The sequence below is a fragment of the Dermacentor variabilis genome, chromosome 3, assembly GCF_050947875.1.
Source record: "Dermacentor variabilis isolate Ectoservices chromosome 3, ASM5094787v1, whole genome shotgun sequence".
Lineage (NCBI taxonomy): Eukaryota > Metazoa > Arthropoda > Arachnida > Ixodida > Ixodidae > Dermacentor > Dermacentor variabilis.
The window spans coordinates 70,166,816-70,182,748 of record NC_134570.1 but is presented as its reverse complement, the minus strand read 5'-3'; the positions used below and the strand labels follow the sequence as shown (position 1 = coordinate 70,182,748).

The 15,933-nt window shown below is 50.3% G+C and overlaps 1 protein-coding gene across 2 annotated transcripts in view; it reads left to right on the top strand.

Moving 5' to 3' along the window:
* LOC142575853 (uncharacterized) overlaps positions 1 to 15,933 on the top strand; it is a 156,368-nt gene that overhangs the window by 129,991 nt on the left and 10,444 nt on the right. For both annotated transcript variants that reach the window (XM_075685554.1, XM_075685553.1), the window contains exons 10-17: positions 2,001 to 2,057; positions 2,162 to 5,956; positions 6,273 to 6,404; positions 7,258 to 7,443; positions 7,878 to 11,471; positions 12,653 to 12,835; positions 13,384 to 13,530; positions 14,767 to 14,955. In XM_075685554.1, the coding sequence (XP_075541669.1) occupies positions 2,001 to 2,057; positions 2,162 to 5,956; positions 6,273 to 6,404; positions 7,258 to 7,443; positions 7,878 to 11,471; positions 12,653 to 12,835; positions 13,384 to 13,530; positions 14,767 to 14,955 (8,283 nt within the window). The remainder of the gene's footprint in view (positions 1 to 2,000; positions 2,058 to 2,161; positions 5,957 to 6,272; positions 6,405 to 7,257; positions 7,444 to 7,877; positions 11,472 to 12,652; positions 12,836 to 13,383; positions 13,531 to 14,766; positions 14,956 to 15,933) is intronic.

Sequence of the window (15,933 nt, the reverse complement as noted above, 5' to 3'; positions counted from 1 at the left end):
AGGCTTTAAGCACTCCCCATTTGTGGGCCGATCCCGAAGATAGTACAATGCCGGGCCGATCCGTGGCGGAGGTGAAGCAGGCTTTAAGCACTCCCCATTTGTGGGCCGATCCCGAAGATAGTACAATGCCGGGCCGATCCGTGGCGGAGGTGAAGCAGGCTTTAAGCACTCCCCATTTGTGGGCCGATCCCGAAGATAGTTCAATGCCGGGCCGACTCGCTCGGAGGTGAAGCAGCCGTTAAGCGCTCCCCATTCGTGGGCCGATCCACAAGATAGTGCAATGCCGGGCCGACCCACGGCGGAGGTCAAGCAGGCTTCAAGCATTCAGCAATGTGAAGCGAAATATGCATACATTATTATGAATGCCCGCACCTCCACTAGTGTCACAGCCTAGTAGGTGACTGGAAAGCCGGTGTAGAGGACGTATGAAAGCACTTTATCAGAGCAGTCAACGCGACGTTGTTGTCATCTCTGTTTTTCTGCTCGCGCGCTACTTCGGCGTCGTTTTCATCGCCTGGCACATACCCGCGGCGACCCTGTAGGATGTGGCAATATATGCAAACATAGATATGCAATGGACAGACAAGGGAGACAGGGAGGAAGCAGGCTGGCCACTGCCACTCAGGGGGACACAAAGCCTGCCTGCTCTTTAGGAAGGAGGGGATAGACAAAGAAGCTGAATGTAGGAAGAAGGGAAGTAAAGAGTAAATAAAGAAAAAAAGATGACAAGCCACAAATAGTAAAGCAACGACAAAGAATGCCAGTAGTAACAGAACAAACACACAGAAAAAGAAAAAAGGAAAAGAAAAGACACGCAGCGTGGAAATACAATTGAATTCGGATTGAATTCAGTTCAATTTTATTGATAATTAAGTGAATACAGAAGCAGGCTAGAACAGGAAGGAGTCCCAAAGTAAATGCTTTAGGGCATTAGATGAAGAACGCGCACTGTGATATAGACAACAAAAGAAGTCGACACTGCATCGAGAAGACAGAGCATGAAAAGGGTAGTCCATGCAAAAAGTCCAGCGGGAAAACGGCACTGCATGAAGAAGGCACACCATTAGGACAGTACTGCATGAAGAAGATGCAGCGTGAAAAGTACACTGTACGAAGAAGGCATAGCATGGAAAGGGCACTACGGGAAAAAAGCACTGTATTAAAGAAAGGTACATCTGTGGGCTTTCGTCGCCCTTTGACGCCGCACGCCCACTGTGTCGAATATGGTTACGTTCAATGGTGGCACATGGAACAACGGCGATGCTCTGCCTCTGTACCTTAGTACGGTTCACGTCCGTGATGTTTTCCTTTTTACGAGGTTCTTCAGAGTGTGCTGCCTTATCTCATTCCACAAATCCAGCCACTGGCGGCGGCAAGAAAACGAGCAAATATTCCTAAAATTTAGGATGCTAGGTAAAATGAGCAAGAGCCTTCCAGAGCACCTTTGACGACAATCACTTACAGCTTCTCTGGTTTACGCTAAGGTACGAAAACATACAAAATGGCTTTTTGCTCCAAGTCACTGTATACTGGCGCGTCCGAGACGCTGAGGTGACTCTGTAAGCCGATGCGCTAATGTCTATTATTAACGCAAAGACCAGCTTCTATTTGTTTTCCTATTGGTTTCTGCATCTCGTTATTCGAGAAAGATTTGTCTAAGGTGGAGCCGCTACCTTCCCAATAGCGCGGCGCGAACGATCGGCAAATATATATATATATATATATATATATATATATATATATATATATATATATATATATATATATATATATATATATATATATATATATATATATATATATATATAAAATACAACCGCTGAATTTAGAACATAAAGCAGAGGCTCTTGTTATGTTTTTACTGTTCCCTTCGTTCCTCTTCGTAAGTGTGACGCTGCAAGTTTACTTATGGCAGTTTTCTCGTGTTCAGTTTTCTTCTCTATGAAAGGCTAAAAGAAAATCACAGTGCGCCGTTAACAGTACATTTGCAAATTTTCCAGCAACGACAGCTGCCCCAGAACTCACAAGTGCCACTGCACAGACATATGCCGCGAAAGGTAGGTCAATTCTGAGTGAAATTAATGTGTCCTGTTGTGTCTTTTCTGACGTTATTTTAAACGTACCATCTTAACGTCATTTGTTCTCCCATACACAATTACAGAGACGTCTGAACCGGCGATATCAGAGACGTCGACGGCGGCACCGAGCACTACAGCCGAGGCAACGACGAAGCCGTCTGAAACTGAAGCGACTACGCCCGAAACCAGTGCCAAGTCAGAAGCAACCACGGAGCCCGTGACTCCGAGCAGCGAAGTGCCATCGACAGGAAAGCCGACCACTGCCGAAGGGCCGCGGGAAGACGAGGGACCAGAGACGACCGAGTCACAGCCAGCCAGTTCTGTTACTCCCGCCGTGAGCACAGAGGCAGCGACCACGGTGGCAACCACTGAAGCCGCCACGACGCCCAAGGAAGAGGCCACGACACAACCCGCGGTAGCCTCTACTACCACTCCCGAAGCATCAACAACTGCCGCCGCGGCCACCGCGACCCCAGAAGCAGAAGCCACGACTGAGCCGACAACGTCGTCTACGCATGCGGAAACAGAAGGTGTAACTTCGTACGAAGCCAAAGAAAGTACGCCAAAGAAAGAAGAAACGTCGGCCGCACCCGAAGTCACAACAGCGCCCACTACAGGAGCAACCGAGGAAGCCTCCTCGGGAACTCCAGAAGTCAGCACAGTGCCAAAAACTACCGAGGCTGCAGAAACTTCAACCACGCCCGCAGCTATAAGTACCGGTGTCACCGAAGAAGCGACCACGGCACACACCGAGGAACCTACGACGGCAGGAGCAGCAAGCACAGCAGCGGAAGCTGCGGAAGCGTCAACGCCTTCCGAGAAGGTCACTGAAGAAACGACGACTGCTGGAGTAGAAGTCACAACTGGTGCTTCAACGCCCTCTGAGAAGGTCACCGAAGAAACGACGACTGCTGGAGTAGAAGTCACAAGTGGTGCTTCAACGCCCTCTGAGAAGGTCACCGAAGAAACGACGACTGCTGGAGTAGAAGTCACAACTGGCGCTTCAACGCCCTCCGAGAAGGTCACCGAAGAAACGACGACTGCTGGAGTAGAAGTCACAACTGGCGCTTCAACGCCCTCCGAGAAGGTCACCGAAGGAACGACGACTGCTGGAGTAGAAGTCACAACAGGTGCTTCAACGCCCTCTGAGAAGGTCACCGAAGGAACGACGACTGCTGGAGTAGAAGTCACAACTGGCGCTTCAACGCCCTCCGAGAAGGTCACCGAAGAGACGACGACTGCTGGAGTAGAAGTCACAACTGGCGCTTCAACGCCCTCTGAGAAGGTCACCGAAGAAACGACGACTGCTGGAGTAGAACTCACAACTGGCACTTCAACGCCCTCCGAGAAGGTCACCGAAGAAACGACGACTGCTGGAGTAGAAGTCACAACTGGCGCTTCAACGCCCTCTGAGAAGGTCACCGAAGGAACGACGTCTGCTGAAGTAGAAGTCACAACTGGTGCTTCAACGCCCTCCGAGAAGGTCACCGAAGAAAGAACGACTGCTGGAGTAGAAGTCACAACTGGCGCTTCAACGCCCTCCGAGAAGGTCACCGAAGAAACGACGACTGCTGGAGTAGAAGTCACAACTGGCGCTTCAACGCCTTCCGAGAAGGTCACCGAAGAGGCGACGACTGCTGGAGTAGAAGTCACAACTGGCGCTTCAACGCCCTCTGAGAAGGTCACCGAAGAAACGACGACTGCTGGAGTACAAGTCACAACAGGTGCTTCAACGCCTTCCGAAAAAGTAACTGAAGAAACGACGACCGCTGGAGTGGAAGTCACCACAGGACCCGCTAGCTCCACGGAGGCCACGACAACATCGGCTCCTAGCGAGGGTGCTACAGAGGAAACAACCGTGAGGCACACGGAAGAGTCTACGACAGCAGAAGTGGCTAGCACACCTGTACAACCGGAAGCTACGTCCACACCTTCTGAAGCTGCCTCGGAAGAAACAACTCCTGGAGGAGAAGCCACCACAGGGCCATCCGTGTACACCGGACTGACTACACAGAAGCCGACGGAGGTAACGACGGCTAAGATACCCGAAGTGGAAACAACAGTGTCTGAGCTCGGAAGAGAAGATACGCCAAAAACAACTCCAGCATACGAAACCAGCACCACTAGTGCCGCCTCGACACCAGAAACCACTGAAGAGGTTACGCCTGCAACGCCGGAAGCTACGACACCTCATGAAGTTACAGAGGGCGCCACAAGCGAAGGAACCACGGTTCAGCCAGTCACTTCTGGTGCTCCAGAAACATCGCCTACAACAGAACATGTGACGGAAGAAGAAACAAAGCCCTCTACAGCACCCACGACGCCATCAGCAGCTGGAACCCAAGGTACGGCCACCCCGTCTTCAACACCTGAAGGTACCCCATCATCCGCAGTGACAGAGGAAACTGCAATGACAGCGTCGGTGACACCGTCCGCAGAGGTCACAACACCGTCTGCAACAACCGGTGAAGCGACGACTGTGCCTGCTACCACTCGCGAAGAAGTCACGACACCTGAGGTTTCAGAAAAAGAGAAACCTGAGACCGTGACAATGGCAGACACGACAACGGCGCACACACCCGAGGAGGCCTCATCGACAACGCCAGCTGTATCGACGGAAGCTGTTTCTACACCAGAAGCTAGCACTCCAGGAGTTGCTACAACAGCGCCTCCAGAAGTGAGCGAGAGCGTTACAACTCCTTTAGCAACAACCGGTGCTGAAGTAACGACGCCATCTGAGGCCGAGAGATCAACTGCACAAGCAACTGAAGAGCCGTCTACAACTTCCCCAACAATTGAAGAGGAGACTACAAGCGCAGTAACTGTGGGTTCTACTACGGAAGCTGCGCCTGGTCCTACGACGACGGAAGGTGTTACAGGTACAATGGCAGAAGGTGTCACCGCTACAGAAGCAGTGACAGGTTCAACAGCGACGGAAGGCGTTACTTCCGAAGTAACAACTAAGTCGACGGGAGCAACTCCAGAAGCGGTTACTACACAGGAACCATCCGCTACAGAACAGACAACCACTGAAACTCCGTATATCACGACAGCAACCAGGGCTCCCGAGGCTGGCCGAGACGAAGAGGCGCCATCGACAACGCCTATACCGCCCGGATACACGCCTTCAAGTCCAGCAGAGGAGTCTACAACTGTGGCGGCAGGAGCAACGACCGAACCTGGCATTACGACTACGCATGCAGCCACAGAGGGTACTACGACGACCGAAGTATCTTCCGTCAAGCCGGAAGTCACGACAGGCGCCGTAACCACCACAGAAGTGCCAGCGACAACGCCGCCGGTGACACCGAGCGATATCCTCACCACTCCAGGTTCGGAGGCACCCGAGCCAGAACCCACGGCAGGAGGCCCGGAAAGAGAGCAGGGCGAGGAGTCGTCGTCAGTAACACCAGCTGAGACGCCGAGCACAACAGAGGTCACCACGCCGGTCTCGACTAAGGAAACGCCAGTGCCGACCTCGGAACGGCCGACAACATCTGCTGAGACGACTCCCTCGGCGGTGCCGACGACCAGGCCAGAAATGACTACCGAGGGCAAGACGCCTCCTGCACCGGTAGAGCCGACGAGTAAGCAGCCAGCACCAAAAACGTCTGAAGTTCCGGGAGAAGTCGAACAGGCTACAACGACGCCGGCTGAAATGGCACCTACTACCGAAGCTGTGACGACACCAGGGGTTGCAACAACAGAGAAGCCTCAGGCGACTGTCATAACCGAAGCTCCCGTTACGGGCTCTACCGGCTTCGAAACTCTAGATCACAGGAAAGCACCCACAACAACGGAAGCGCCTGCATCGACTCCGGAGGTGACGCCGGAAGCACCCACGACAACCGAACAGCCGGCTATTACACCAAGCACAGGCAAGTAGATAATAATGTCGAATAGCTCGATATACTGAGATCTGAATAGTTTCTCGTTGCTTCTAGAAGAGGACAGTGTGTACAAGTGGATGGAAACGTGTTTATCGGTTTCAAAAGAACTATGTATGGGGGTTTTCTTAGACAGAAGTCGTAAAACGTGTTTCAGACACATGTGAAGAGCACCGTATGAAAAAACAATACTTTGTCTTCCGTAGAATTAATTTGTAATGCGCATATGTTTTATTCCCACCTACTTTACGCTGTCTTTCTTTAAAGCTCCCCATGTTACAGGATTTTTTTGTTCACAACTGTACAGGTTTGCCTACAAGCACTGAGGCACCCGTGTCAGCAACAACACCAGTTGAGCCCGCGGTATCGACAACGAAGGAGGACACCGTCGGCCGGGAGGACAAGCCATCCTCCGAAGAGGAACCAGAGGAAGAAGCTGGTAAGTGACGTCACACGGCGAAAATATTTTTGCATGAACCTGTTAAAAAACGATGACTAACACTTTCTTTCGAAGAGAATTAACTCTGTGAAGGGCGCAAGGAAGCAAGTACTTATACAAAAAGGGAAATGGTAAAGTTAAACTTTACAGATCTAGAAAGGATGAAAAGTGAGAAAAATATTATTGCTCTTAATAGTTTTAGTTAGATGTCATGTTCAAAAAAGATTATGGCTACAGACTAACATACGTGATGCGTTTTGCCTAGACTTCTGCAGCTGTTGGTGAAGCACATACGAAAATTCTAAACATGACTTCGAAACTCGTTAGAAAGCTATCCACGACAAGCTTGAATTCTGTAGTGCAAAAAGCCAAAAGTACAAATCAGAAGTTCACATGTACTTACTAAAGCGCACCCAGCAGTGTCAAATAGTTTCTCTCTTGTGAAGTAGGTTTGAAGAAATAAGCAAATAACTGTCGTTGAAGCGCGAAATGATTTCTTTGTTGATTTCCACGAAAGTGTACTGTTCTTATGACTTTTCTCAATATAGAAATTGCTTCTGAATATAATGTATTAAACCAAATGAAATCCCAGTTGCTGCATTTGTGTGTAATGCAGACAGAAATGCTGCAAATAAGAAATGGGGTTTTGTTATTGCATACTTATTGTGAGCAGTCAACGACACATTGAAGTTAAGGGCAGTACCACCCATGACCATCAGCGCACACAAGCCATTTCTCACTGCCCACCTTCCCACTGCTATATTTATAATTACTGTGAGAATAGACAGTCGGTTAATGACTCAAAGACTCCCGCTAATGTTCCACTCAAATGAAGTCACCCCTTTCTTTGCAGACTGTACTCACCAAGGACAAACTTACAAGTTCGGTGACGAGGTTCCACCGCCGGACGCCTGCAAATATTGCCGCTGCTTCGACGGCGAAGTCATCTGCGCCGAGAAGGTGTGCCTCCCTCCAGCACCGAACTGCGTTCCTGGACCAATACCCGAAGGCGAATGCTGCCCTGAAATGTACAACTGTGGTAAGTTGAGGTTTCATGCCGTCAAATCTTTTCTGTCTCGCCCAGAAGCGTGCACGTAAAACGTAGTGAGGTGTTTCTCTGTATTCTTGCAACATCAAATGCATGTTAATAGTACGCCCTGAGTGTCGACCGCCCAAGTGAAACCAAACTGTACTAACTCACCATGTACTACGTCAGACAGCTTATCAGGCAATATATTTGACTTCTTTTTGGAAAGAAAGTTGTTTGAAACGTAGTGCCATGGACAAGCAGCTTGCAGTAAATTAAAAGGTATCAGTTCTATATTCATTAAATATTGTTCAGTCATCCTCCGCAATCTTTTTCAGGCATAAATGAAGATTCGGACGACGCCAAGTCTTTGCCGCTTAGAGAGCTTTGTGTGATATATGCATTCAGAAATGAAGTTCGTTTTTCTTATGTTTTATTACCTGCAGATGGTGAAGAGATGCCTGGTACGACGCAGCTTCCGACCATCGTGCCTACTAGCAAGAAAACTCCGCCTCCGACAGTAGAGACTCCAGCGACTACACCAGAAGTAAGCGCAACGTCTACCGAAGGCACCTCGCCGCCTGCATCTACCGAGCTTAGCACCGAATCTAGCGCAACACAACCACCATCAACAACATCAGCTGGAGAATCTACTACCGCCGAGAGCACTACCGAGCCAGAAACAGAAGCCAGAAAGAAGCAGCCCCCATCTGAAAAGCCAGAGGAAGTGACCACAGGCTCCACGGAACCAGCGACAGGGGCCACATCGGCAGCGACAACACCGTCAGAGATTGAGCCAACGGAAGGTTCCACGGCTCCTTCTCTCTCAACTCAACCGCCGGAAGCGACATCCGTGGAAACCGGTGCTACAAGTGAACCGTCTGTCACAACACCTGAAACAACGCCAAGTGGCGAAACGAGTGCCTCTAGTGAGGCCTCGACGCCCGAGTCGACTTCTCCATCTGAAGCAGCCAGTCCGACAGGAACTGCCACCGAGCCAACTACTCCTGGCGTGACAACGCCTTCTGTCACTACCGAACCAGCGTCAACCCCGGTGCCATCAGCCGAAACAAGCTCAAGCATGACAACTGCAGCCAGCAGTACTCCTGCTGAGACACCAGAGACAGGCACTCCAGAGGTAACAACACCAAGTGCAGCAACTAGCCCCGAAGCAACGACGTCAGCTGAAACTGGCTCAACGGGCACTGAATCTGAGGCAGGTACTCCTGAAACCACACCAATCGGCTCCAGCACCGAGGCTAGCACGCCTAGTGTGACTACTCCATCTGTAACGTCTCCTGAAACAAGCACACCTGCAGCAAGCACTCCTGAAGCAAGCACGCCTGAGGCAAGCACACCTGAGGCCAGTACACCTGAGGCCAGTACACCTGAGGCCAGTACACCTGAGGCTAGCACTCCTGAAGTTAGCACGCCAGCGCCAAGCACACCTGAATCCAGCACACCTGAAGCCAGCACACCTGAAGCTAGCACTCCTGAAGTAACCACTCCTGAACCTAGCACACCCGCAGCTAGCACAACTGAAGCTAGCAGTCCCGATATGACTACTCCACAAGCTAGTACGCCTGAGTCAAGTACCCCTGAGGCTAGTACACCGGAATCTAGCACTTCTGAAGCCAGCACACCTGAAGCAACTACACCTGGAGCAAGTACACCGGAATCTAGCACTCCAGAGATAACGACACCTGCAGTGTCTACTCCCGAGCCTAGTACTGCCGAAGTTAGCACTACTGAAGCTAGCACACCTGCTGCTGAGTCGAGAACACCTGAAGCTAGCACTCCTGAAGCTAGCACTTCTGAAGCCAGTACTCCTGAAGCCACAACTCCTAGCATAACCACGCCCGCCCCAACATCTCCTGAGGGCAGTACACCTGAAGCTAGTACTCCAGAAGTCACCACGCCGGCCGTCACTTCAGAGGCAAGTACTCCTGAAGCCAGCACTCCTGCTCCAAGCACTGAAGCTACATCTTCAGAAGGCACAACACCAGAAGCCACCACACCTAGCGCTACGACACCAGCACCAGCCTCGACTGAAGGCACCACACCAGAGGCCAGCACTCCTGGCGCAACTACTCCGGCTGCAACGTCTCCAGAGGGCACTACACCCGAAGCAAGTACCTCTGAGCAGTCCACCCCCGCATCCACGGAAGGCACTACGCCGGAGGTCACCACACCAAGCGCAACATCACCGGAAGCAACAACTCCGGAGTCTAGCGTTCCGACTACACCACAGGAGGCCAGTACGCCAGAAACAAGCACAGCAGCTGAAACATCTTCGGAAGGCTCTACACTGGAAATGACAACGCCAGGAGCAACCACCGAAGCCGAAGCGTCCACAGAAGGCGCTACGCCAGAAGCTACTACTTCCGCAGCTACCACTCCAGGGGTAACGTCTACGGAGGGCACAACACCAGAAGGCAGCACAGCGGTGACGACGTCTCCACCAGGTACCACGCCGGAAGCAACAAGTCCTGGAGAAACTACACCAGTTGCAACCTCTAGCGAGGGCACCACACCGGAAGGTAGTACTCCTGGTGTTACTACTCCAGCTCCGACCAGCCCTGAGGTTACAACTCCAGAGGCTAGCACTCCTACCGGAGCGGCCACCCTGTCTGCAACGTCTCCAGAGGTCACTACACCTGAGGGTAGCACATCAGGCGCTACCACGTCCGCTGAAACCACTCCCGAAGTATCGACTCCTGCGGGCACCACTGCAGAGTCGAGCACACCTGCGGAAAGTAGCGCAACAACACCTAAAGCAACCACACCTTCAGTCACTGCTTCTGAAAGCCCTACGTCTCCAGCCATGGAATCCGAATCGACGACAGCCGCAACTGAGCAGCCTAGTTCTGTGCCTTCTACTCCTGAGGTGTCTACCCTTGAAGCATCAACGCCTGAAGCGGGAACCACTGGTCCACCTAGCACTGAAGTCCCAACATCTGAGTCACCAGCTGCCACAACTCCCGAGGCTTCAACCAGCGCTGGCACGACTCCTTCCGCTTCGACAATTGAAGCCTCTACAGAACCATCTAGTCCCGAAGCGAGCACGCCAACTGGAACCCCGGCTCCCACTACACTAGAGGCCAGAACCTCTGGACTCACGGAAACAACGAAGGAAAGCACAACGCCCGCTACGCCTGAAGCCACCACACCGGCTGAAACACCTGTGACCACGGAGTCTGCTGCCACTGAATCTCCCGCTACCACAATGGCTGAACCAACCTCTTCTGAAGCGACAACACCGGCTTCAAGTGCGGCTACGGAAGCTACGACGCCACCTGTCACAGAAGAGACGAAGGAATCAACAGCAGCGTCCGCGCCGACCACACCGGCAGAAACGTCAGAGACAGAGAGTGCTAGCACACCATCTAGCGAAGCAACCGAGGCGAGTACACCCGAAACAACGAAGGAGACCTCGGAGGCGTCCACACCTGTTTCTACCGAAGCTGCGACACCAGGAACGACCGAAGAAGCAGCTTCCACTCCCACAGCGACTGTTTCCGAAGCATCCACTCCGGCAACAACAGAAGGCACGGAAGAGCCCAAGACACCTTCCTCTACAGAAAGCACAGAAGGAACCAGCCCTACTGAGATGCGAGACGCCGCCACTACTGAGGGTGCAACGACACCGTCCGAGGCGACGACAAAGGCTGAAACCGAGGTCACTACACCGGGCACTACTGCTTCGGCGACTGTGGGTGCCACGGAAGAAACCAAGGAAGCCACCACCGCACCTTCCAGCGAGGCTACCGAGGCAAGTACATCGCCCGCTTCGTCAGAAGCCACCACGGAGTCCAGCACTCCCGCGTCGACGACAGGTGCGTCCGAGTCAACCACTGAAGCGAAAGAGACGTCAGTCACGGAGGCTTCCACGCCATCATCGACAGCGGCGACCAGCGAAGCGACCACCGCAGAAGTGAAAACGGAGTCGACGCCTGCCGTGTCCACTACGTCGAAGCCTAGCGAGGCTACTACGCCATCGGCGGAGGCAACCACAGAATCGGAGGAGGAATTCCCGACAGGTAAGTCGGCGCATTGCGGATTTACTTTTTCATCACAATGAACAGCTACAATGGCGCTCGCCTCCTTCTGTGTAAATCTTGGTAAGCGGGGATCGCGCCAGCCAGACAGCCGACGAAGAATAGGAGAGTTCGGGAGGCGGAAGTCTTCAAGTTTCTTATTGCGAGAGGCCAAAGTGATTAAATGCGTACGTCTTTCTATGCTTACCCAACGAGAAATACTGTCCGTCCGTCCCGTAAGACTATCGCTTTCAAGATAGAGCCCGCAGCAGCGAGCCACTTTACCTTCGTGCTGCCTATCGCTTCAGCGCGAACGAAGCGCCGAGAACAAAGCGCTGACGAAGGTCTGAGCACACGCCGCACCCTACCCCTTTCATAGATCACTTTCAAGATATGGGCCCGCGCAGCTATATTAAACGCGAAGCGACGAAAACACAGCGCGCGGAGCTATCAGCAGTCGGAACTCTCTGTCCGCATCGCATATCGCTTTCAAGATACGGTCCGAGCGGCCGTGCCAGAGTACGTTTTATCGGTTCGTGCCGCCACCAGAGTACGTTCGATCACGGTTCATTGTGGTTCGACACGGACGAATAAGGCACTAAAGAGCCATAACGGCTTATGATGATCGGAACGTCATCAGCACACTTGGCGCCGCCTTTACTTGCGTTATCAATGCACCTTGCGCCGCCGTCCACACCAGTTCATGACGCCGCAGCGCTGTCGTTTGTACTGGCCGGATCAAGTTCCATAAAACTGATAATGACACCAGTCTGCGTGGAGATGAGCAAGTACTGACGCACACTGGGACAACTCCAAGAGCAGTTTCTGCGTTAATTAATTTTTATCGCGTAATATTTACCTGTATTCCATACCGGCATTTTGGGTGTCTTTGTTTTGTTCCATATTAAAGAATGGTGTGATAATTATTCATATAGATATAAAGCGGACCCTTTTCTGTGCCGCAACTGGCGGAACCTAACAACCTTAATAAGAAATTCAACCAAGAAGGAAAAGCTATACAAAGCGCGAACTCCGTCATTGTCGATCTTTCCTAAAAACACAAGTGAGCTTCTTAGTTTGCCTTTTTATTTTATTTTCCTGCGCTGCACTGTGCAACTCACCACTTGGAAGATAAGGCCCACACATTAATTAAAGTACTTCGTCCTTTATATCCTCACGAACAGAGTGCGACGTCAACGGTGTTATCTACAAGGACGGTGACCAGGTTAAGGACGGCAACCCCTGCCACTTCTGCAACTGCCTCGAAGGAGAGGTCATCTGCGCCGAGAGGATCTGCAGGCCACCCGGTCCAGAGTGCAAACCCTTGCCCAAGTCTCCCGAACAGTGCTGTCCAGATTACGACTGTGGTAAATACTCTCCTTCAGTGGTTTTCAACGTGCCACCAGCTTTTCACTCAATCGAGCCTTGGTTTTGGAGATTGTGTTGGTTAGTTTGTACCACTTTCGGACCCCCTTAGCTCAAAGACGACCATTAAACTGAATGAGCATCCAGATAGCAGGGTACCAGCGAATTACGCGTTCGTGTCTAGTCATCTATGCGTTGAAGACGTACTAAAGTTAAAAAGCTTTCCGACTCTGCTTTGCTGTCATGCAGGATCGAATCTCAAACCTGTCGATTCAGAGAGTGGTGCTCAAATTAATTTAAATTGTGTGATGCCCCGTTCAGAATGTGCAGTGATTTTCGAGAGACGCGTAGTGGAATATCTGAGAGCTTGGGGTTCCCTGACGTGCACCTAAAGCACGTCACGCGAGGTTTTATTGCATTCTGCCCACATCGGGAGCTCGAACGAATGAGGAAAACAAAATATGTATTGCTTCTAAGACGAAAAAAAGAAAGAAAAGGAATGAATTCAAAACACTAACGGTAAACCTTTGTAACGTTGTTTCTGCTACAGAAGGCGTCACAACCCCAGCAGCAGTGTCCACCGTGGAGGGGCGAAAAAAGCCTCCCGAGGTGACTCCGCCCACAGTCGAAACCACTCCGGCAGTGACGGCGCCTTCTAGGCCAAAGCCGGGAGAGGAAGAAGAGGAAGTGCCGAAACGTGAGTGAACGCCACTCGCGCTTTACGCCACGTTCGACCTTAAAAAATCGAAGTGCCACAGGCTAAATGTAAAATGTAACTCATACATAAGGTCTGAGCCTAAAGCATGGGCTTCATAGAAGGTATCTAAAGGCTATAGTAAACATTAGTAACACATATATGAAACCTTTGGTCAAAGCAGGCCTACATAAAGCCAAGCGCGCTGTGGGGTGAAATGAACCCCTTTGTGAAGAGAGCATGACGGCGAGGGGTGCAAAATGTTGCTAGGAGGGTGCCGATTTCCACTTGGGGATGATGATAGTGCGGTACACAGTTGTAAAAAAAATAATTGTCACAACGTTATCCACATGCAAGTTTTTACGCGACACAAGTATTACATCTGCTCCTAGGTGTAATACTCATTGCATCAGCTCCTAAGCGTAAATTGGCCTCGGTATCGCAAAAAATGCTGCACGGCCTGCTTGAAAGGCTGGACTGGACGCGCAGTTAAACGACTGCCTAGTTGATCCTGCCAGTAATCATATGCTTGTCTCAAAGATTAAGCCATGCATGTCTAAGTACATGCCGAAATAAGGCGAAACCGCGAATTGCTCTTTAAAGCAGTCATGGCTCCTTCAATCGTTTCTTCCTACTTGGATAACTGTGTCAATTCTTACGAAAACATCAGCTTGTGTTCGATTTCTGCAAAGCAAGTACATTCGCGCAAACCAATCTCTGAGCGTCTACCAACAAGAACGCTTACGAAACATGATACTGCCATCAATTCCAAAGAAAGCAGTGCGTTGAAAAGACAGAGATAAACGGGGTGGGGAAGGCAAGGAGGTTAATGGGAAACGATTCCGGTTTGCTTCTCTGCACTGAGGAAAGGATAAGGGGAAATTAAAGAGGGAAAGAATAGGCGGAGACAAGAAAGCAAATCCTCGAAAGAAAATAGAGGAGGTTGGGAACGCCCGCGAGAACTATAGCCTCTCTAATAGGTCACTCGAACGCAAAAAAAAAAAAAGGAAAGAAAATTCACGAGTGCCTCGACCGACTTGTGGTCTCACTAGGTGTTGCATAGATTACATAGCATATTCGGCACGACGCGGAGTGAAAAAAAAAGTAAGACAGGCTTTCGCATCTTAATGAAACAACGTCAACGATGACAACATTTTACGAGTAAAAGGTTTTTTTTTTCCTTCTGAACAAACAAACTTTTGTCCGGTTGTTTATAGTGGAACATTTTCTCTCTTCCAGCTTGCAATGTACAAGGCACAACAGTCGAGCACGGTCAGGTCATTCAGACGGCCAACCCGTGCACTTTCTGCAAGTGTACGTTTGGCGAGATGGTGTGCGCAGAGCGTATCTGCGAGGAGCCTCCGCGACCGGGCTGCAAACCGACCGGCGTCAAACCAGAACAGTGCTGTGCAGAAGCATACATCTGCCGTAAGTATAACCTTTTTTTTTCTCTCTCTCTAAACGTTAGCTTTCGGAAGTTGAAAAAGTGAAAAGAGCATGCTGCTGAACAATTTAGTACACTGACGCTGCAAAAATTCAAGGAAGAACGGATGCATTATGCGCACAACACGAAACTGACGCTAAGAACCCACTTGGCGGTGAGAAGTGTAGAAAGAGGGCGGCGCTGATAGTACCGAAACTTGCGCCCGCTCAAATTCATAGCTTGACGGCAAAAACGCATGATCGAAATGCGACTGCGATATTTATTGAAAGGGGGCGCTTGCGATGAGAACGGGTCAGGCATAATGAAATGCCAGTTTAGAACTCCTACTTTCTATAAACTTCTTTCTTTTTGTCGTTCCCAATTATTTACAATAATACACTTACCCTTGTAAAGTGCGTGCCTTTATTTACAAAATGAGAAAATTTTAATGGCACACTTTTCAGCAAAGCTGTAATTTTGTTTCTAAAAACGACGTATAAGAGACAGGCACGTCGTGTTAGTTCGACAGGAAAGCGAGGAATACAGCGCGGAGATGTTTTCTTGGTAAGCCGATGACACTTTATTGTATACGGTGATCACTTTTAAGTTCTATGAAATTTATAATAATCGTCTGTGGCACATAGCATAATTCTTGTCCTTGAGCCGGATTATTCGAATAGGCACATTATTAGCGCGAGAATTCGAAACACATGCACAACTAATTAACAGAATTCCCTAATTAACGTCGTAATTAATTATTATGTGACACATATTACGATTTACGAATTGCAGCCGATGTGTTTGGAAGACCTATGCGCTTGAAATGAATTTCCAGGATGACACCAGGTTCACGATATTATTTCCCAAAGTGTAGAACGAAATACGTGGGCGTTCCAGTTACGTTTATGCTTCAAAGTATAAAAGAGCGTTTTGTAAAAAAAGAAGTGTAAGTGCAACAACAGGACATTTTTACGGCAAGTTTC